The sequence below is a fragment of the Lagopus muta genome, chromosome 5, assembly GCF_023343835.1.
Source record: "Lagopus muta isolate bLagMut1 chromosome 5, bLagMut1 primary, whole genome shotgun sequence".
NCBI lineage: Eukaryota > Metazoa > Chordata > Aves > Galliformes > Phasianidae > Lagopus > Lagopus muta.
The window spans coordinates 18,356,043-18,380,371 of record NC_064437.1 but is presented as its reverse complement, the minus strand read 5'-3'; the positions used below and the strand labels follow the sequence as shown (position 1 = coordinate 18,380,371).

The window sequence follows — 24,329 nt, the reverse complement described above, 5'->3', positions numbered from 1 at the left end:
TGCCTCCAAAAAATCCCAAACTTTTATTTAGTATTAGGCTAACACTGACTCCTAAGACTGTTGTTCACAGGTAGTCTTATTATGTCAGGGCTTTTTTGCTAAACTTAGTGCATTACCTACAATTGTAAAGTATTTAGGAATCATCATCTTAGAGCGGTATATGTAACCCCAAAAAAGTAGAGTTTATTGTCCAATATCTGATACATTAAAATTTTATTTCAACAATAACCATTTATTGCCCTTGCTTTTGTATTTCACTTCTTCTTCTGATAAAGAATATTGGCCAGCTCTGGCAATTCTCCTTTAACAAGCTCACTACTGCTTAACTGTAAACACTTATAATGCTAATTGTAGAATATCAATTTTAAGACACTTATTAAAATGTCACGTCTGTTAATTAGATTCTGACTTTATTCTGTATTTATATGGGGAAAAAAAAAAACAACAACAATATGTAATTACTCATCACAATGTGTTTCAGTAATTTTTTATTTCCAGCTGGTTGATTAGGTATTCAGCAGGAAAACAACTTTAGTAAAAGACTTGCAATACAATATCTTTCCTTTCTCCTACATACAAATGTAGCATCTTAAAAGAACGAATAACTACTAGGAAATTTCTAAGAGTTACTGCTAGATGGCATCTCTGTGCTGCTTTTCTACAAGCCTGGAGTTTTTTTAAATGACCTTCATAGTATGCAAAGTGGACTTTTCTAAGTTACCTTCTGTGGGCTGTGGATTGCTACCATCAAATTATCACAGTAGTATAACAAACAGGCATTTTAGAGCAACATAATGCTGCTCCATGTAATAGCAAGCTCATCAGGTAGCAAAATCCAGATGGCATTAAGTTTAATTTTGTACGTTATGATGGATCTGAAAAATACATAATTTCATCAATGCAGTTAATGAACTTTATGCCTTCATCTTTTATATGACTGTACATCTTTGATTTGATGGGTTTCTATTATTTGAATTCTGCCTCCAAAAAGGTATTTCGAAAGAAGACTGGTGGGTCAAATTCCAGATGGAAACCATGTCAGGTATCATTAAAGGACAGCTGCAAAAAGCAACTATTATCCATACTCTTAAAAAGAATGAATGCAGTTTTAAAAGTTTAATATTTTAGAGTGCATACTTTGTATTTTGATTTTCAGAATCTGTGTTTCTAGACTTCAAAAATCTACAATTTTCACATGTAACCAAGCTACACAATTAGCCACTGCAATCTTTCTTTTTCCCAGAGACTAACAGAGCTTGCTTAACCACTGTTTTGCAGTACAAACTAATTCATCCCTGCTGTGAGACTGTATAACAAGAACATTACATACAAACACAGGCTAATACAAAACACATTTTTGGTTGAAAATCGTAAGCCATAGCACTGTAATACCACAAATATGCATGGAAATCTCATTCACTTCTTGGGAATTAATTTACCGTTTTCCGCACCATTATTCGTTAGTAAAAATGAAAATGTTATCTAACTATTAAGTTAGATATTAAGATATTATTATTAATATAGATATTAACTATTAAGCATGCAGGATTAAGAATGCTCTAAATAATGAATTGCAGAATGTGGTGAACTCGTGCCTTAACATTTCCAAGCAACACAATTCAAAAACCAGGGAAGAACACCCTAGAGCTGTCTGTATGTCCTGGGTCCTCTCCTGGATGTGATTCCAATTCTTATTCTCCACTAACTTCAGTTACTGGTAAACAGTCCACAGAAAAGCCGTTCAGTGGATATTAAAACAGCACCCAGCTGTAGCTCTAAAAGTGATGATTCTACCAATTAAGAAGTTAGAATTTCCAAGTTCAGATCTTTGAAATCCATAACAGACCTATTAATAAATGAACGGGGAGCATTCAGAAAGGCTCTAGTTCATGTTGGGAACCCAGAAACCCTTTTTCCAGTACTCCAATATGACACAAATGCTTCAGGACATCACTTAATGGATCTTCACTGAAAATTCAAAATCGCTGAATAAACCCTTGCAGCAGTAGCCTGGGATGAGCTCACTCAAAGGCTACATCTCACAAGAAGAGTAATCTGTCCTTCCCTTCACAAAGCGGATTTCTGGCCTAAAATGAGACTGAGAGAAGCAAGTTTTGTGTGCCATGTTTTGCATACACAACTCTTTCATGAAGGAGAAGACCAGCATTCAGGAACAAGCCGAAAACTTCATCATAGAAATGAGCTGAAAAATCCAGAATTTCTTGCAGTTAAGAATATTGGTACAAACAAAAATAAAGAACCTTGCAGAATCTCATATCAGATCTGTTTTTCAAATGCTTTTCTAAGATGTGAGTGTAACATCAGTACATGTTTCTACATGTATTAATCATCCTACCATTTGGAGTTCCCATCCCTGGGGAGGTATTTAGGGGACGCACAGACATTGCATTAAGGTATATGGTTTAGTGATGGCACTCAGAATGTCAGGTTGACCATTGCACTTCATGATCTTGAAGATCTTTACCAACTTAAGTGGTTCTATGATTCTAAGAAACTCGCTATCTGAATTCTTAGTCTTCCAATCCAAATATGTATATAATTATATAGTAGCAGTGCATAGTACAGAAAATATCTGGAATACTCTACAGATAGAAAAACATTCAGAAATTAAATATTTTTATGCATTTCAAGAATTCCAAAAGGATGATGAAAGAGCTTATATTGCACTTGTTTAGCATAAGGAGACATTGTGTACTACTTTCTATAGGATCTGCTAATAAATGGCTACTTGGTGCACCTGCAGAACAGAACAATTTTCTGTTTACCTGATCTGCCATTGTTTTTTAAAAGGTCTTTCAAAAAATAACAAAATAACTCCAAATCTGTCCCCTTCATCATTTTTACCCGCCCTCCCCCACCTAAAAGTAATTATCTTCATGTGTTCACAAGGAGATCTCTTAAGAACCCTTCAAGTACATGGCATCAATCTTCACATACTTAGTCTTGGCATTAATGGTGTTTCTGGTGAGTTTGCTGAAAAAACACAAGTGATTAAATGACTTAAGATATTCATCAACTGGGATTTTTTTTCCCAGTGCAGAAAGATATATGTTTTCCAAAGGATGTAATTCCTCTTATATCATTACTAAATTAACTTTATCACCAATTCAGAAAAGGGTGGAAGGATGGGAGGAACAAGTGGAAGACTCAGTTCAGAGAGCTGCAGCTTGATGCACCAATCGCAACACTATAAATAACATTGGTGCATGGTACTACAGAGCAGTTCTATAGAATTTTTAATTGACCTCCTTTTTATTTCTTCCTTTTCTAAAAAGTTTTATGAAAATATTTTAAAATATGTTTCAGTGTATCACTTTAAAGGTAAATTATTAAAGGTAATAACTAAGCATTCAAATAGCTTTCCATATGCATACATATATTTAAAATTGTAGATGCTTTTTGAGTTTGGACATTACTTTCTAAATTGGATTCATAGAAATACAATCTTCAGTGCATTTAGAATACATTACTAGTACATTTATTCATATTTGTTAAACTGGTCCAGTCCTAGCCTCAATATTAAAATTACTTTCCTTATTCATTTTTCCATGTAGTCGTTCATATACTATTCTAACCTGTCCACCTTCTAATAAGTTTCCATGCATTTTCAATATATGATATTGAGACTTCCAAGAAAATAAATAGTAAAAAACGTTATGGTAGCATCAAGTAATAAACAGTGTGGAGAATACAGACTGCAGTTGCAAGGAACTCCGTTATCTTTCTTAGATTAGATGTAATTTTGAAGTGAAATCTGTCTCCTTTTCAAAAGTGAGCTACCAGTGATTTGCTTTTATTTTTATTTGGTCTGGATCCAAGTGAACCAGGACTTTTCCCACTGAATTGAATAGACATGTCATTGTTTTTCTTTCATAGAAGAGATCCGATTAGTTGTAGCTTGCAGCTCATTGGCAGACCATTGTTTTTCAATTACCTATTGTTAACCCAACACAAAGCAAGTTCTTAAAGCTGAAGTTCCCCAGCAGCCTCAAGCTGCTCACAGCTGCACGCCAGCACTACCCAGCCCGTTCCCGATTCCTACTCTGCACGACGCAGACCTTTCACTGCCCATTTCAATGCACTAAATCAACAGAACGCTACCTTTTTTAAAAGGTGAGATATGGTCTTCTATTTGACTATTCTGAAGCTGTTAATAATTCCGAAACATGAGAGTATACTTATGGTATTCATTCTGTTTGCATAGTCATAAAATTTCCAAGGGCTATGACATGAGAGTTTGGCAGAGAACTTACAAAAGACATTATCTTAAAGACTTCTATATACCATAATTTACTTAGCAAATTCATTCTATTTTTTCCTCCTTATTATTTCTTCCCTTGTTTTTCTTCTTTTCTTGCACATTAGCAAGAGCTGACTAATTCTTCAACCTTGCGATCATAAGTGTACATATATAGTAGTTGCTCTAAACCTACATGTAAATTGAACTTGTACTAAAACAGCAAATCCTGATGCCCCACTACTTATCAGAGTAAACGTCCTTTCAGTTCTTACTGATAAAGGTATGAAAAATGTAAATACAGCTGTAGATGTATGTACTCTCAGTTCTCAAAGTGAGCGTGTAACAGGTTTGGCTTCATAATGAGATTTCAGATCAATATTATTTGCAGATATTATTCACAGGTATCAACGAGAACTTACATGAAGAATGCAGAGATGCATGCTGAGTAGAGTAACAAACAAGACCCTTCTGAAGCATATTTAGTAGCTAGTTCATATCTGGAGAAGTCAACTACCAATTCAGTCCAGTTCTTGTTACAAAAGTCAGATAAAGTCAGACATGACAAAAGGCTACAGTTAAATAAGAAAAACCAATACTATTAAGTGATAATCACATTAGCTTATCATTAAGATCACTGTAAAAATGAATGACAAAGAGAAAAACAACTGGTTAACAAAATGAAGACTGCTAGATTTTGAGTTTTCTAAAGAATTATCACCTCCTGGATTATTTACAATTTACTCTGCATAAGTAGTTCTCAAACCGACAATGAATTGAGAGATTTTTGGAAACACCTTATTCAGACAAAAGCCTTCAGCAAAACTGGAAACTTACTCTGTCACCTAAACTTAGCAAAGGAATTATTTTAAAATATATGTTTAATTGATCAAAGAACATTTAAAACTGTGGATGTTTGATTCAAGGTAAAATTACATTTCCTATGAAATCAGCATAATTCAACTGTGCATCTATTCAGCCCGTGCATCATTTCTATCCTGGTAACTGATTTATCCTGAACACCAGTTATTTAACATGCTTTCAGAATTAATTCACAAAGAGGGGTAAAGGACTATTCAGACCTCCCTACTATCAGTCTCAGTGCATTCCTGGATCTGTCCTATGACACAGGCTCCCCAGTCATGTCGTCATGACAGTAGTACAGTGCCAGAATCAGAACCTTGAACAACTCTTGCTACAGTTTTAGAGGTTACCCCTTCCAGTCATTATTTCAATGCACATATATGTAGAAATTAAAATAGGGAAGTGCAAACCAAAAAACAGTCACAACGAAATGTAGTGTAATAAAACTAAGAGAAAACACAGGCTATTTACTAAATTCTCCCTGCCTTAATTTTGTGTGAGCTTATTCACAGAAATAAAAGGCTAAATGATAGTTTGGGAGTCAGCAACCAAATGAATGATGATAAACTTCTGACTTAATCAAAGCATCCTTTTTGTTGCTAATCTCTATTGTCACAAATTAAACAGAGATAACGTTTTCTGTTTTTTAATTGCTTCCTTTTTCACAATATAAACTCAGAGCTGCAAAGATTGATAGTACCTAATAGAAAAATGAGGGACTACATCTGGATCCCTGCTATTCCAATCGATTATGTCCTTGGTTTACTCATAATGTGAACAATGGCACCTTATTAATACCTTTGTTGAAAATTGAAATATTATTACTTACAGAGAAAATCAGTAACTGCATGTAATAATAGCAGAACAGTGCTATGTTTTTAGATTATCTCAGTTTCCATTTCAAAAGCCAATATTGCTTCTGGCACTCCAGAGTTACTAATTCAACAGGACTGTTCAGAGTCTGGGTATTTTTAAACAGGTTCCAGTACCGTGGGATTACCAAAATGTTATTCTTCCTAAAAACAAGACAAACAGATGAAAATAGGGATTTTAAGTTCATATCTCTTTGTCTTTAATTCTAGATCCGGTGCGGAATCTTCTTCTACAGAGCACACAAATGGAAGAGTATTTGTTAAATGATTACATATTCTATTGAAAAGTAATATTTTGGAAGTTTTTGCTCTCCAAACATCGTATTTCATCATATAAGTGCATGCATCAGTATAAATGTATGAAAAAAGAGTATGTTATTTATTTAGTATTTACTGGTTGTAAGGTTAAGCTAATACTTCATTTATCCATTTTAAATTAATAAATAAATCCATTTTAAATATACACTTAAGTAGGTGACAAAGCCTGTTTACGAGCTCCAGAACAGCTGGAAGACAATTTGTCCAAAACAGTTCACAAAATATTTCAGTACAACCAAAGATTTTGGACTTCTTACTACCATGATTTTTAACAATAATTAACTCCAAATCCTCTGAGCTACAAGTAAGCATATTTCAAGCCAAATTCACTGTTAACCTAAGAAAAACACCCCAAAGTGTCAAGAATTCACATGATTCTAGTTCATGCACCATACACATCTGATTCTGCTTTAAAAGGCCAAAACAGACAGATCTAGTAACATGTTCATTGGACTGGAAAGGCATTCAGCTACCCTTGCAAGGGCACATATCCAAATTCTGAATCTGTTACTCCAATTAATATCAGTTTAACTAAAATGCTTTGTGACAGGTTGGGGGAGAAAAATCATTGCCTAAAGCAACTTATATATATATCTGTTGCTTCAAGGAGGCCATGTTTTAATACAAGCCTGAACATAACATTCACTTCATTAGGATCAGCAAGTAAGGATTATCACCTACGATCGTCAGTTTATATGTGGGCTTAAGGAATGCCTTAATCTCCTTGAGTATTTTAAACAATGCCTAAGGTTCCACTGAAAAATCCCAACAAACTTTTTGCTGATTCTGCATGTTTTATGGTATTCTTATTTCAAGATGGTTTTGAACTGCACCACTGACTCTGAAGTGAGAGTCTGCATGGTAGGTGTAGTTCCTGGTATACTTGCCTTAGAAAATCTTTCTGCAAGTGGAAATTGACGAAGACTAGACTGAACACCAAATACACGCTGTTCAGAGGCTTGACTTGTTCATTGTCCAGACAGAGACCTGGCCTGTGAGCACCAGGACTTCTTTTCAGCTCTCTTCTGGCTTGTTACCCACTGAAAACACAGCGCAGGGAGCCAGGCAAAATGCCCAGAGCAAGTCTGATGTGGCGCTATTGCACAGTCAGTAGCCATAGCTTGCAAGCACTCTCAGAAAACCAGGTTTTAGAAAGTCAGTTTAGCAGTCAAATGCTTTCAAACACTTTTTTACTACTTCAGTTGCCATGTGGTATGTGGAAACTTTTTCTTTTGAAGAACAGTGTTTGGTGCAATGCCTGTATTACAAATGCAGAATGCATGAAATATCTGACTTGCAGGGTAAATTAAAATCAGTTTTAAATAGCAGACTGTGATACAGTGTTAGGTTGGAATGGGAAGGACAAAAGGGTAGGCTTAGCAGAATGCACTAAATAGCATGGGTACATTGTGAGAAATGTGCTAAGTGCACTGAACAATGAAGAGAGCAGGCTTAGGCAGGGATGATTAGGAAACCCGAATGATACAGCATGTGATTAAGGTAAATAATTCTACTGGAAACACATTGAAAATACTGAAAATTGAGATGCCCATTGGGGAAAACAACCACCATATCTTCAGGACTCTGTTGTCTTTCATAAATATATTTTCATAAACCTAGTAAATGGGTATATTAAAAATTAGATGAACAGTGTCAAGGTAAATTAGCATTGGGATTTATTTCATTAAAAAATATACTGCTGTTTTCCCAAATTAGTGCCTGTGGCTGTACTTCCCACTGCCATTCACCAAGAACAAAAACAGAAAATCTCCAGGAAAAGGTAATGGCTTGAGCAGCAAAGTTAGGTTCATTTCTCATCTGCAACGTCAGTAATGACTGAGAGTATGTTTCTAGATCTATGACTAGTCAGCTGGCCCATGCCTGTCAAAGAGGGGCACATGTGTGCAAGATACCAGAAAACAAAAAAGAAAAAGAGGGCTACAAATAACAAAGTGAATCAACATTTCCCTTTTCAAATGCACTGTCCATGCTAGTTAAGTCACTCTAAAAGTAATGTCTCTTATTTATTCCCATAAAAACTACAACAGCTACAAAGAGCACAATAATGCTATTTGATAGAGGAAATTCTCAGCTACAAAACACTATTTTTTAACATGGTCACCAGCATTAGCTGTGCATTTCTGCTAGCAATGAGCAAGAGCCTCATGCCATACTTATAAAAAATCTGCATCAGATAACACATTGTCACTGTCACAACAGCTGAAACACACCACCCATGACCTCACTGTTCAGTCTCTATAAATGTTCAACAATTGTTGATGAATGTCAGTGGGTGCCATTTTTTGAAATTTCATGGCACATTTTTGCTCCATCCACACTTTCATGTCAGATGTCATTTTGTCAGACTGCCATTTGTCACACAGCAATAAAATGTAATGGAATATTGCTGGGAAGGTTCAACTTCTACCGCCATACCACCGCCAACCTCCTCTGACACTGTGGGCAACATAATGAAATAGGAGGCATTACTTTCAGAGCAGCCTTTGTAGATAGGAAGAACAAAAATAAAATCTTCCATAAATACTTGTTCCAATACTCATACAAACATAGCTTTAAAAGTTTGTGCTCCTTTTCTACCAAGTGAAATTGATGCTGGAGAAGAATGCTAAGATAATACTGTAAAATGTTTTTGAAAAAGAATTTATAATTTTTACATGCATTTGTATAGGGTAACAAGTTTTGCCTGCTCATTTAAGAAATATCAGTATATTTCTTACACAATTCAAAGTATCTCAAATTTTAACATTCAAATTTGTGAATTATTCATAAAAGCAATGCATCAGGAACTATTTATGGAAACGTTGCTGAAAATAGTGCTCTTTGTTACACTCATTCTAGTCAAAGAGGAAATTAATTTTGTCAGATTGGTTAGATCACAGTATCTGCTCAGCCTCATTATTAAGTATATCTGCATCCTATTTTTAACCATGCCAACGACGGGACTCAGCATCTTACAAAATATTACAATACACAATACGCATTGTACCACTGCAATTTTTATTTCCCTGTTCTTCCCAATCAGATTCAGTCCCTAGTATAACAAAATCACCCAGAGGGGCCTTTCAAAGTTTGCACAGAACCAATTCCATCTCCTTCTACTCTACTAGCTAATGGGTCAAAAACAGAAATTGTAAGTAACACCAAGAACACCAAGCAGTATCTGTGTTATAACGATTAGTGGGGAAGGGAAATGCACAGTCCAGAAATTCTTGCTGAAAATTCCATACAATTATAGCAGATAGAAAAAATAGAAAAGATCTCTGACTCATTGTACATAATCAAGGAAAAAAAGGGACAGAAGAGGAACAGCCACTGAAACCTTGCAAAAAAAAATACTGAGTACTATTCTGCTGCAGGAAAAAGACTAAGTGATGATTGATTTTCCTTCAAAATATGTCTCAGAAATGTGTCAGGAAACAAACAAAACAAGGAATAATCTACTACGTATTTGAAACAGAATCCGACACAGTACGATTTACAGCTGTTCCTTAGACTTTCTCATTCTCTTTAAGTAGCCATCACTTTCAAGCATTTTGCTACAAGTAAAAATAGTTCTATCCTACTTCTGTTTTACATTTTTTATAACTCTGTTTACAAGACTTTGAAGCCATTAATTCATATATTTAAGTAATGTGCACAATATATTTTCAAGGCTAAGTAGAAATATTATCCATTCAGATTTTGAAATATTTCATCAAATTCCTTTTTCTTTTTTTCCTTCTCTTATTGCATACATCTTTGAAAGATGGGTCTATAGAAATACATAGGTGGATGTTCACAAATAGAAAAAGCCTCATTAGTAGTCATCATTAGAGGGCATTTTCTATGGTGCTACTAAGTTGCCAAATAGCATTTTTAATTCTTACTATTCTCTCTCATTGCACTAATACTTAAGTATTATGGGGATTTTCCACCAAATTAAAAAGTGAATAATATCATCTTTTTTTTTTTTTTTTTTTACTTTCAAGGCCATTTTTCTGTTTGATTTTCATTAGCCTGGGTGTATTTATAATTTCAAAGTTATAAACTGAAGTATTTGCATAAATACTTAAATTCAGATGGGTACTTACATTAGAAATATTTGACCAGGTAAGATACAAAATAAGCACATACAACAAACCTGATAATTCAGAATTAACCATATAGATTGGAAGAGTGGATACTGTCAGAGGCAGATGTGTATCAAAAGCCTCAAGGCTAGATCTGAAGTAGGGCAATACCCTAGCTTTTGCCAGAGACACCAGAGAGCATCCTTTTTATGGCAACTATTTTATGCCTGTTATTTTTAGCAAATATACAACTCCAACAGTTGTCTTTCTAAGAGGCAATTCATACAGTATTAAATGGGTCCATGGGTGTTTCTGTATGAGGAAGAATAAGCAAGACTGCTACTGTGGGAACCGCACAGTATTTGTATAGCACAATTTCAAGGCTATAAATTTCTTTATTCTACAGCTAGAAAAGGGATATGTTGAAGTTAAGTTAATTGCAGGTACAATTAAAAGGCATTAGAAAACCTAGGTCACCACTGCTGCTCAAGGATCAATACAGTAGCAAACAGTATCTGCACTGCAGCAAGCAAGCAGAGGCAAAGGATTGACTTATGGCCAAAGAACATCAGAGAGGCATCTGATCCTAAAAGTTTCATCTACTCAAGGGATACAGAGTCCTGAGCTGTTTTACAGTTTTTATTTATTCATGATGCAAAGTTATAAAGACACTGTATCAGAAAAATACAAACACCAGCATTCCAAAGCAGGTCCATGGGGGAAAGAGTGACTTTACTTTCCTATTTATGAGCTCTTTTTCTTTTATTGCCTGGAGGGGGGATGGGAGGGAACTTTCTGAAAGTTTCCCAAACTTCAGACGACTTAGGTATTTTTGCTCTGTGATTTCCAAAGATTTATAAGGGGGAGGGGGAATATCCTCTTTAACTGAGATCTGTAAAAGCCCACATATAAGCTGCAGGAAATGGAGAATAGAAACTAATTTCTTCATTAGTGGTATTATATTATATTATTCACTCATACAATTAATGAAGAAATTTATTTTGACTTAAGGGGAAGAGCAGCCACAGCAGATCAATGCAGTCAGCAGATTGCTTGCATCATTCTGCAACTCTGGCTATTTCACAAGAACAGATCAGGGCTGTACTGATCTCAAGGATGACAGAACTTGTAATTGTTCTGATGAGCCCTTTTGCTTTGTCCATACAGGTTCTATACGGTGCATGAAGATTAAGGAAGATTGCTTAACTCTGGCCTGTACTTCTGACAGGGAGGGACTCCAACCACATTAGCAATCACACTGTTAGCAGCGATCCTGCCCTCCCCAAGCCTGTAATTACTGGCTGTGCATGGGATGACAACCTACGCATCACTAAAAGCTAGAATCTGGCCACCGTTATTTAACCTCCCCACCTTCATTTTCCTCCTTCCCTCTTCCTCACTAAAGGAATATTAACTGACATTCTGGGAGACATCTCTGTCACCAGAGCTTCTCAGAGAGGTCAGGGTCAGTCAGGAGCTGCACCCATTCTAGTGCTAAAGAGTAGTCTGTTTCATGTGCAGGGAAATTCTCAATCATCTTTTCTGCTTGAAAGATTTATAACAAAGAAAGCCATGCTGCTATTTGCTCCCCGTTCATCATTAGACAAATAAAATTGCCACATATTCTGATAAGACTTTTGTATTCAAAAAATAACAATGCATTCTGACAAAACAATTGCACATTACTACAGGTTGCTCTCAGCTGACCAGGCACATATAAAGATTTTCTTCCCCTAAACAATAAAAAGAATTTTTGTGCTTTAGAAAGCAAAATTCACAACTTTCATTCTATTTATCTGATAAACAAACAAGCAAAATCAATGCCCAGACAATGAATATCTGATATACCCCTTAAATTGCTGTAAACAAGGTAGCATTCTGATGACAGCCACTGAATCACTTCAAGTTTGCTCTTAGATTATTTGAAGACAAAGTTGGGCTCATTACTTTCAGAGAAGACAGATAAACTTGCATAGTCCACTTTCATTTAATACTCAGAGGCACCATTGGTGATCACCTAAAGGTAAACTCAGAGTTGCGTTTGTACACGGAAAAGCCTATAGAGCTAAGCTCATTTGTACTCACTGAGGATTTTGTTCATTATTCTTGTATTAATTATCATGCAGGCACCGTTTCAATGTCTGCTAACACTAGATCTGAAAATCCACAAAATACAAATATGGTAGCTTTGAATCCGTGGTGTTTTTTGTTTTTTTTTTCCCCAGCTCAATTTTCAAATACTGTTTTGAGAACATTCCAATAGCAGGGTGAGAAAAATGGAATTGTATCTTTTCTCTCTGTACAGCAAAAGCCAACACAATTTCTCTTACCGTGCACACTTACAGTCCAGAAAGTGCAGCTGGTGACAGCATGGAGCAAAATCCTCAATCCTTAACCTAACTGAACAGGAATTTAGCTGTACAAAGCAATTGCTTCACATTATTAATATGTGACTGCCTTTACCATGCTTATTGATTTAGTGATAAGATAATCTGTTGTCATCTAATGTCTAGTATTTACTGTACATAGTTTAGATGTCACATATGCACATATATTCTTCATAGATTGTGAATTAGCATATAGACATGCTAATAAGAGACACACAAAATGCATATTTATAGCACATGTAAAATAACCCTTCTATTCCAGAGCTACAACTTTTGGGCAAAGTTTCATCCCAGGAGTACTCAAATACAATCAACAGACTGCATTCAGCTGTACCTCTTCTGCAGACAGTCCAGTGTTGTAGGAATTGAACTGTAGTTTTATATCCATGACAGTAAGGCACTCTGTCACACTGTTCATATCATATGGAAAACTTTCAAGATTGCTTTTTTTTTTTCTTCCCCCCCCCCCCACCCCCCCTCCCCCTCCTCTAAGCTGCAATGATCATGTTAAAATACAATGACATTCTTAGGTTAAAGTTAAATAAAAATCATTATCACTGCCCAAGGAGAATAAAGAAGCAATTTGTAAGTCAAAGAGAATGAAATGATGAGTTCAGTCAGACTTACTGAGGGCTTAAATACTTAATGACCTTCTGTAAATTAAAATTTTGCTGAACAAAGAACCTGAGACTGGATATCCTACAATTGACTCACATGTGGTAGTTCTGCAGAGGCCCTCTGAGGTATTCCTCTGGCACCTGGCAGATGGCTGACTAACAGGGCTGCTGGGACAGCTTCCATCTCCCTGGATTTTCCACAGCATGCCCATCAGGAAATCCATAATGTAAAATTTGTCTACTCTTTACTTACTGAACCTGAAAGGATGAAAGTGCAGTAAATTATTTGCCAAGTGATCTCTTAAGGAAATACAAGTTCAAAACCCTTCAAGTTTTCCACTGTATAGAGTAAAATTCATTTCCAGATAATCTACGAGCATTCTTCCTTTCTTTAGAAGATTAAGTCTTTGGAAACTATATAGGTCACCTACATTATGCCCTCAGGATGCAGTTCTTAATAAGTGTTTGGTTGCTGTACTGTTACATGAATGCAGCACAATGAAACGATTGTTTCCCCTTCCTCCCAGTGATGTTAATTATTGCTTTAGTATAAGGAAAAATTCTTATTCTTGTCACACTTGTTCATTTGCAGTGGCAGGTATCTTGGGAAGAGAAAAGGCAAAGCTGTATCTGTTCCTGTATTCTGCCCTGCTTGAAATTCTGTATAGCATTCTGTCGCAAGAACAGCAGACCAGGACCCATTTTTCCTTTTTTTTCCTCAGCAGGTACACAGTTGATTTCACTATATAGTGCTGAGTTTGTAATGCTTGCAGTGTTTACCTAAATAAGGGGAGAATACTGTTTGTGTGTCCGGCTTCAAATGATGAGAGCTCTGAGGACCGTATATTCCTTTATCAATAGGAGGAATAAGAGAATGGTTCAGAGCTGATTGGTTTTTCATGTTTCTTCCTCTTTCTATTCTTATGCTATCTCTTTCTATGAAAGGAATAATGTAGGAAAAAATACTTTTAAAGGGAAATGGGAGGGATCCTTCCTTTGTTCACTTTGACGCTTCCTTGGCATTTGTTTTTATTCAGTTTGGCAAAATTACATTGCAGCTGTTTGCAAGTGTTATTTAGTCCATTATGAATTCTGGTGAAGTATTTTTAGATTTGATGCTGTTGAGCCTCCTCTGTGTTAGTAGTTATTTCTAATTCATATGAGTTCCATGAATCTGAGAGCTCCATTAACCTTCATTATGCTATCTCTGCAGTTCACAGTCTTAGCAAACAAGCAAACACAAAGAAAAGATACACAAGAACCAAAGAGTCTTAAAAAGAATCAAAATGTATCAAACAACTAGTTTGAAGAAAAGGCAAGAGGCACAGGTGGCTTATGTAAAGTAAGAAAGCAGGATTCTTCTATTTGACTTTTTGGCAGACCAGAAGCTAGATTTTAGTTTCTGGCTTTTGTGTCCTGTTTTCTTGTCACCTTTATCAGAAGAGCACATTTTCTGTCACTCTGCTGCACTTTAAGAGTAAAGCCCATTTTAATAGAATACATTATCCAGGTAATTTTTTTTCCCCCTTCCATCTTATATGAAAAGAGAAAAAGTTTCTCAGGTACTTCAGATTTTTTTGTATTTTTTATTTTTTAATCCTCCCAGTTCACTCACTCCCTCCTGAAATGAATTTCACAGTCTTTATCTTCATCCAAACTATCAACAGAACCATAGAAAATAAACCCAGCAAGGTTCAAAGATTCCTTTAACCTGTTTTTGAAAATCTGAATGATTTAACATATTTGCATCACTGATCAACTGTTAATTTAACCAGTGCTTAAGCCCATCTACTGTTGAAGAGGACAATTTCTCTAAGCATTGTATCCCAGATCTTGGGTATCTTCAGTTTGATTTTTTTTTATTAATTAGTTTAGGAAAATGCACAGATGATGCAATGGTATTTCTACTTTTACAAACCAACAACAAAAAAAGGAAGCACATTTTCTTATTAACTCTAAGCCTCATGTCATACTAGAAATATGGCTGAAATGCATTACCTGTATCTGCTTTATGCTGAAAAGGTTATAAGATCTTTTTCTTAAATTGGAAATAAACTTATTTTCCTCAAAGAAAGACTGATGTCATACAGCTCTTTCCTTTTGCTCTAAAGTTTCTAAAAAATAACTTTACTGATTTTATCTTTAAGAGTTAGATTTGTCACTCATATCTTGCTACTATGCATCAGGAATGTGCCAGCTGGAATGAGAAGATCTAAAACTGTGCTATGAAAAAGGAAAAACAGAGATACAATCAGTGTGTGGTAAGTGGCATAAATTGTGTGGCCTGAAGTTAAAGAACTTCATTTTGAAAACACACAACTGGCATTCTCTGCTCCCTTTATGAGTTAGGGGACTTCCAGTTCATTAATTTCTTTGTTAGTGTTCCTAAAACTACCAAAAAAAAAGTATATATTAGACTGCATTTAAAACAAAATCATAGTACAAACCAGTGATTTTCTTGCAGGAGAAGACACATGTCTAGAGTGATTTACTTCTGTGCTTCTGGTTCAGGAACCAAACAGGAGTACGTAATTTTTAAAGTCAACAATAATTGTTCACCTGATATTGAAGTACAATGTATTAAGTGATAACAATGATGTCTTATATTTTTAGAAATTTTTATATTTTATAGAACTCTTTAAAAGGATGCCTTACAGTTTCAAAACAGACTTTCTGCCATAATTTCATTTATGAAGTACAATAAAATTGTAGCAAGAAAATTTCTCCACTTGCTTGTTGGACTAAGGTTGGAGATTTAACAGGTACTATTCATAGGAAATTTTATTCATATTTGAATTTCTTTATGCTTCAATAAAACTAAATGAGATTTGGGTAGTAATGCATGCATGGAAAAAACAACATTGAAGAGCACACTGTACACATGCAAACTCTGTTTCTAAGAAACTCAGAGGAAAAAGTTAAACAGCACTCCTCCTCCTCCTAAACTGTATTTCAGCACTAGAACCTGTCATTTTTGCTGCAGTTTTCTAAAGATTACAGGTTTGTTTTTCAGAAACCACTGACACGTATCCAGTATAAGATTGGAGGACTAACATCACCATAAATCTCTTGCACTACCAAAATCTTGGCATTGCCAGGAGAACCTGCTCATCATAACATAAATCAGAGCTGACTGAAGCCTACGCTGCCAACAAGTGATCATCTCAGAGGACCACAAAGACAGTGAGCAAGAGAACAATATTATATAGCCTAGAGATCTCTTCATGCTAAGGCATTCATTTTCAACCAGCTCAGGACAGTCTGAGAGTCCCAGTGCATTGTAACATTTGTAACAGTGCATTGTCTGTTTCTTGAATTATGTCAGCCTTAGTTCTTACTCTTCAGTTTCAATCTCCCTCAATGTGAAAGAGCTCCATTTTGAAACACAGTAATTTTCTTCTGGTAAACTTTTAATATATTACCTAGTGGGATTACCAGAATGAGGAAAAATCTTATTTAAAAGGGCCACTATAATAAGGGACAAAGAACGTTAGCTCATTCGGCTTTCCATTATTATGTTCCACTGATTGGTGTAAGCTCATACTCCTACTGCTCCTCATTTCTTTACCTTGATTGCATCTAGTTGAAAAGAATTATTCATTAAATCTCAGGTTATTTTGTAACTATGTAAATTTATTTACATTTTAATATGCTATTTTTATTGGGATAATACCAATACCCTTCGTCTTCCATAGTTGTTCTTTTATCTCATAAATCTTTGTCTATGTAGTATTCTTCCTTTTTCCCCCCATTTTTACAATAGATTGCAGGCTGTGTCACAAACCCAAATAAATTACAGCACAAATACAGATTGTGAATCGTCTTGGACTATTCGTAATTACTAAACACCGACTTTGTGCATTAATGTAACTGTCTGTACAGAATGCTGGAAGGCTTTTATCCTAACAGTTATATTTGTAATGCTTAAAACAGGACGCTGTGTTATAGTTATGTTGCAGCTCATATGCCCTTGGCATAACTAATGGCTGTAAGTAATATGGAATTTATCATCTGTCCTCCAACATCTGATAAGCCATATTCTCCTTCAGGGATGCTTTTCTTTTCCAAAACACCAATATTAGCAACTGCCAGTCTTTCAGTTTCTATTTCATTGTTAAAGGGTCTGTGTGGCCATTTCAGCCAATTTTCTCCAGGCTATCTAAGTGATGGGTAATACGCTTGATTATCTTCTCTACAGTTACCTTATATTTAAAATTTGAAAGTTTTCACATGTAGACTGCAGGGCCAGTTTTATCTCCTCTTCCATTTAGCAGACTCCTGAAAAATTGTTTAATCTAATGAAGAAGTACTTGCATTTTGTGGCTTGAAACAATGCTGTTTCCAATTAATTACATAAGGAAAAATGAAGCATCTTGTGAAGTAAGCATTAGACTATGAAGTCAGAAAGCCTGCACTGCTAAGCCAGTGTCATCTCTGGGGAAACCAGATATTTTCACCCTACTAAAAAGCCATTATAACTACATTCTCACAACTGCCAAGCAAGCTGCATTAAAGACTCCATTCACTCTCTCCTGAATGCATACTTAATGCATCTGACTTCTAATACCCCACTTCTGAGTCAAATAAAGAAATTTTTCCATTCTTGTGATTCATCTCCTCAAACTCTTGATTCCCAAATTTCACTCTCATGCTAGTTTCATTTGGCTCTAGAACCCTCACAGAGTCTAGGAGAAGATAAAATGGCAGTAACACAGGAGCAATACCCTCTGAATTAAATGCTTTTTTAACCCACTAAAAGCAGTTTAAAATAGCCTTGTCTTTGCCATCATTTCATTTCCTGTATGTTTCAGATTAAATATATGCATTGAGAAAGGATAGCATCACACAAATAATCTTCATTACAATGTCTCGTATTTCAGAATAACTATTTACAAATGCAACATATTTAGTCTGTTTCTGGGAGTGACAATCATCTCAACGGATTTAAAGCCATGAGATTTTACCGTGTGCACTTGGGAATTCGTAGGAGAAATGAAAGTAATCGTGAAACGTTTTGGGATACTGTTTTATGTTTTGCTGTCAGTTCTGAACTTACTGTACAGTCCAAAATTAGTTCTATGCAGGGAAAATTAGTTATATAGTTTTTCTCAAGGAACCATTAGGAGAGTCCATACTAGGATGACTTCAGCAAATCTAAGTCTACACCTCCCTAATACAGATAGAAAATCTAGAGCCAGGTCTGAATTTTCAGAGATCTGAAGAGAGGTCCAGATCTGGGAATCTATGTTACAGGAACATTCTACACCCATGTACAAAAATAAGCTGAAAACTTGTACAAAGTCATTGCATCACTTATTAAATACACTGATAAGAGATGGAGAAAACAGTTTGCTAAGGAAAGAATCTGGCAATTTATATTGCTTAAGAAACCATAACCATGATTTCTAAAGAATCAAAAAGCACACTGCAATCAACTTCTGAACAGCTCAAATATTTATCTTAAGAATAAACAAACTACAAATGTTTTGCCAGCAGCAAAACATTCAGATTTCAGGATGAAACAAGAGTGCTTGAATGTCGATAGCAAGTACATTTTTGTGGTCTGCTTTCCCAGGCTCTAACCCATCCCAGGCTCACTTTTGCACTTTCAGTATGGCTACATGTAGTATCCTGCTACATAATGAACTAAGCATTTTTCAAGTCTCTACCAATTTTTCAAAAGAACTGAAATATCTAAGCTCATTTTTATTCTAATTTCTTTGAAAGGCAAATTTGTTTTTCAGCCCAGAATATCCATTTGTATTACTAATAAACCACTGAATATACATGCAATGACCTGATTTGAAAGCTTTCTACTGATCAAAAAGTCATCTGTAACCTAGAGTCTTATTTCTTTAACAAACCAACATTAATTACAAGGAAGCATTCCAGAATGTTTATTCTTACAGCAAACTCATTTAACAAGATCTCCATGGACAGACTATTTTATACTAATCTCAAGCCAAATTTTCTATGGCCAACTATCACTTGATACCAACTATCACCACACACAAGCCGGTATTCTATCTGTACTAGTTTCTGACAGTCTCCAATAATTTTTCTTGTAGCCAGTTTTGCTTTAACAACTCCTCATCCATTTTTGCATCTGCATGTACTGCATTTACTTATATGACTTTGTTCTTTCAGTTCCCCTTAACTGGAAGAAATTCAAATAGAACCATGTCACCAAGATAACACAACTTTTTTTGTTTACTGATCCTTAAGATCAGTATTGCACATTTTAAAAGTGATCTGTATATCCTTGCAGATTATATTTATTCTGCTCCTGAAATTCCATTTTTTCTGTGCACCTCTATCAGCTTGATATATAGTTCTTAATTCATTTGTTTGTGTATTAGAAATCATTTAACCAATTTCAATAAAATGTATTTCCCTTTCAATGCATTTCCAAATAGTCGAGCTTTGTCCTTCTCTATGTTCTAAAGTTTCTGTATTTTTTGCAAAGTGACTAAAGTTAATCAATGAGTTTGGTTGGTTCTTTTTCCCCCCATACTTCACACTGGTGGAAGATGCTGTTAAGGAGAGAAATGATGGAATATTTTCAAATGAAATCATGGAAGTGACACCTACTGAGGTCTAGTTTTAGCTATTCTGTAATGAAAAATATCACTATATACAGCAACCATGCAGTGATTATCCTTTTTTAAATACAACTCTTACAAGATCTGATATTTAGAGAAGAGTCCCTGGTGTGCTTTTTCTGAATGCACCACTCCAGGACTTTGTAGACTATCATACATGCATTTTTTTCAGACCAGAATTTTTATTTTTTTATGTCTGAACACAATGAAATTCTGCTGAATGTCACATTTAATGACAGCGCTCTGAAGGATTCTGTTTAGTCCTTCAGAGAGCATAAATTAATATCTTTTCTCTTCTGCGAAATTACCTAAGCTGAGTTACTCTGTGTTCCATAGTAGGGGATCTCAGCTTCTCAGCACCTTCTATTATGAAGAACATTCCTCACAGGCTCATGGAAGACAGTCTGCCTTCTGATTCTGCTTTTAAATATCAAGCTGATAATTACTTTGCAGACACATAGTGCAATTCTGAAGCAGCCTATTTTCCAAGTACCACTGCTAAAGTAAATTACTTGTATTTGTGATTTCAAAGGAAGTACTAGAAGCCCACTACAGTCATGATTAAGGAATAGTAGCTAGCATTGCTCTGGCTTCCACATTATGGCTGTACTGCGGGTACAGCCATAACAGTACAATAAACATGGCAGGACTTGTGAAGATATCTAGTCTTTTACTACTCTCACTTTTTGACATCACTAGGGAAAATATATATTCAAAGATTTCTTGGGAACATGAGCTCATTTTCAAACTCAAATTATCAAGAACAATCTGAAAACTTAATAAACTGCTGTTTTTGAAGATTGTTATTTCTTCTGTGGCAACTTCTGCTACTATTTCAGCTACTTGGAACTAACACAAAGCTTGGCTATTTCTTCTAGCAATAGCAACTCACCTAATAAGCAATATAATCATTTTTCTGACAAATGTTGGCACTTAATCTAAGTCTTTTGCATGTCACCTGCTTGAATCCTTAAAAATTTTGTCTTCAGTGAAAAAGCTCACCCTCGGGAATCCGAGACCCTGGAGGTTAGTGAGAGGATCTGGGGAATGGAAGACCTCCCTTCAGTCAGGGAAGAGGTGGTCCGGGAGCTCCTAGGTATCACCAATGCTCACAAATCCATGGGACCCGATGGGATTCATCCATGGGTGCTGAGGGAGCTGGCAGAGGTGATTGCTGAACCGCTTTCTGCCATCTTTGAGAGGTCTTGGAGGACAGGGGAGGTGCCTGAAGACTGGAGGAGAGCCAATGTCACTCTGGTCTTCAAAAAAGGCAAGAAGGAAGACCCAGGCAATTATAGGCCAGTCAGCCTCACCTCTGTCCCTGGAAAGGTGATGGAACAGCTTGTGCTGGATGTCGTCTCCAGACAACTGGAAGAAAAGGAGGTTATCAGGAGTAGTCAGCGCGGGTTCACAAGGGGGAGGTCGTGCTTGACCAACCTGGTAGCCTTCTATGATGTAGTCTTGGGCTGGGTGGATGGGGGGAGAGCAGTGGATGTAGTCTACCTTGATGTCAGCAAGGCATTTGATACTGTCCCCCACGACATCCTTATAACAAAGCTGAGGAAGTGTGGGATAGAGGAGTGGACAGTGAGGTGGGTTGAGAACTGGCTGACTGGCAGAGCACAGAGGGTCGTTGTTGGTGGTGCAGAGTCTGGTTGGAGGCCTGTAACTAGCGGTGTTCCTCAGGGGTCTGTGCTGGGTCCGGTCTTGTTCAACATCTTCATCAGTGACCTTGATGAGGGGATAGTGGCCACCCTCAGCAAGTTTGCTGATGATACGAAGTTGGGAGGATTGGCTGACATGCCTGAAGGCTGTGTTGCCATTCAGCAAGACCTGGACAGGCTGGAGAGCTGGGCAAAAAAAAAAATGGATGAGGTTTAACAAAAGCAAGTGTAGAGTCTTGCATCTAGGGAGGAATAATTGCATGCACTGGTACAGGTTGGGGGATGACCTGCTGGAGAGGAGCTCTGCAGAGAGGGACCTGGGTGTCCTGGTGGATGACAGGTTGACCATGAGCCAGCAGTGTGCCCTTGTGGCCAAGAGGGCCAATGGCATCCAGGGATGCATTAAAAAGAGCGTGGCCAGCAGGTCGAGGGAGGTGATCCTCCCTCTCTACTCTGCCCTGGTGAGGCCTCATCTGGAGTACTGCATCCAGATCTGGGCTCCCCAGTATAAAAAAGACAGAGATCTCTTGGAAAGAGTCCAGCGGAGGGCCACGAAGATGGTGAAGGGCCTGGAGCATCTCTCCTATGAAGAAAGGCTGAGTGAACTGGGTCTGTTCAGCCTTGAGAAAAGAAGACTGAGAGGGGACCTGATCCAGGTCTATAAATATCTAAGGTGTGGGGGGCAGAATGGCGAGGCCAGACTGTTTTCAGTGGTGAGTGGAGACAGGACAAGGGGAAACGGCTGGAAACTGCAGCACAGGAAGTTCTGCACAAATGTGCACAAGAACTTCTTTACAGTGAGGTGACGGAGCACTGGAACAGGCTGCCCAGGGAGGTGGTGGAGTCTCCTTCTCTGGAGATGTTCAAGACCTGCCTGGATGCCTACCTGTGCGACCTGCTGTAGGGAACCTGCTTTGGCAGGGGGGTTGGACTCGATGATCTCTGGAGGTCCCTTCCAACCCCTACAATTCTGTGATTCTGTGATCATTTCTGTTAAGTGCTAAAAATCAGAAATTAAACTTTTAACATTAATCTATTAGTCTAGATAATAACTTCTAAAGAAGATTGTTCAATTTTAATTATTTATTTTTTGGTTGCTTGTTCTGAGATTTTCAGAAACTAAGAACAGTACTTCGGTCCTTATTTTTAAGTACATCAAAGTTAGACACTACTTCATTCTGGTGAACTGCAGTACCACCTGAGACTATTACTGATATGCTTTCTTTTTCCTTTTGGGGAGGATCATGAAGTCATTATAGTATTTAGATTGCTGACACCTGTCCACACCAAGATGACAGCTCTGCACCCATCCAACCACTTTACAGAGCTGAAAAGTATTTGGCCATTACCCAACTAGAATATTCTTAATTTTTTGTACTACAGATGTACAGATGTGCACATCACTAACTTTCTCTACTGAGTTTCCATTCAACTCATCTCACAGAATAACTCATCTCTTAGAACACTGATCAGTGAGTCAGAAATCTCATTGTCCAGAGGCAGAACTTAATAAAGTAATTTATCCAATCCAAAAAATTGTCATGCCTCTTGGGCAAATCATGCAATTCACATTTCGCCAATCACTGATTATGATTAGTTGACTATAATGAGCAAAAGCCATTTGCAAAGTGACTGCCATTTAATTAATTTACTCCAGATCTGAAATTTAGCAGTTTACGTCCATATTTCTCCATGAATAAATTCAAGCTGGGTTTTGTCGAAGTTCCTTCCAGGAAATAGCTCATATTATCTGTAAAATGTGCAAGAGGTAGCAAAAGAAGCACAGCTCTCAGTAGAGATCATTTAGAAAACATATATATTATTAACGGCCTTCTACCTGAAATGATCATTCACTGCATCAAGTTTTAAATCTGCAAAATCTGTTTCCTAAATAGTCTGAAATAGAAGAAAAGATGCTACAGCTAGTTAATGATTTTTTTATTATTTTTATGTACAAAGTCAATGTCTTCAAAATTATCTGTCATGATTTATGCATTGTGCAGCTTCTCGTTATTACTGACTACTGATTTAAGGAATGCACTAGTATCTGATTTCCTTGCTCCTGTAACCCCCCTTCCTACTCTTCCTCCAAGAAACCCTGTAAGAAATACGAACACAGAGAGCAAAAGATTCCACAGAGAAAGCATGTTTTCAGAGATAGTACTTCCACCTTCTTTTTTTTTTTTTTACTCTACGTAACATTTCATTAAAGAAAAAACACCTACTTCTTGCAAACAGTCCAAGGACATTCATCTAGTCTGAAAATGACAAATATCATCCCAAAGCACTGAGGTAGGCTCTCTCTGGAATCACTCATCTTATTTGTGGCAGACTATGTGGTATATTCATAAGAAAACATAATAATTTGCTAGCCCATCCAAAGTGAAAAGTCAGAAAAAGAAGCACCCATGAAATGCAGTTTCTTCAGATTTCCACTTCCCACTCAACCTCTGCAATATTTTCTTCACTCTCCTATTTCTGTCACACGATCTTCTTTTACAGAGAGTTTAAATCATTTTATCCTAGTTATAAATCTAAAACTGATTTCCAAAGTTAACAGTGATGGATGATGGCACTTTCCTATTGCTATTTAATTGCTTCAACACCAGTGCTTTGATAAATTGGCTAAAATATATCTTTTTTTTTTCCCCAGCTTCATCTTAATAGTCTTTACTTT

At 36.5% G+C, this 24,329-nt stretch overlaps 1 protein-coding gene and 1 long non-coding RNA gene across 5 annotated transcripts in view; one reads left to right on the top strand and one right to left on the bottom strand.

Moving 5' to 3' along the window:
* Positions 1-24,329, bottom strand: part of LOC125693470 (uncharacterized) — a 151,742-nt gene that overhangs the window by 15,366 nt on the left and 112,047 nt on the right. The gene's annotated exons all lie outside the window — the stretch shown is intronic.
* OLFM3 (olfactomedin 3) overlaps positions 1-24,329 on the top strand; it is a 52,040-nt gene that overhangs the window by 2,549 nt on the left and 25,162 nt on the right. Inside the window, exon 1 of one of the 3 annotated variants that reach the window (XM_048945470.1) lies at positions 14,040-15,647. The exons of the other annotated variants lie outside the window; for them this stretch is intronic. Coding sequence (XP_048801427.1) covers positions 15,612-15,647 — 36 coding nt within the window. The 5' untranslated portion in view covers positions 14,040-15,611. Of the gene's footprint in view, positions 1-14,039; positions 15,648-24,329 lie in introns of those variants that run through there. 3 annotated transcript variants of the gene reach the window in all.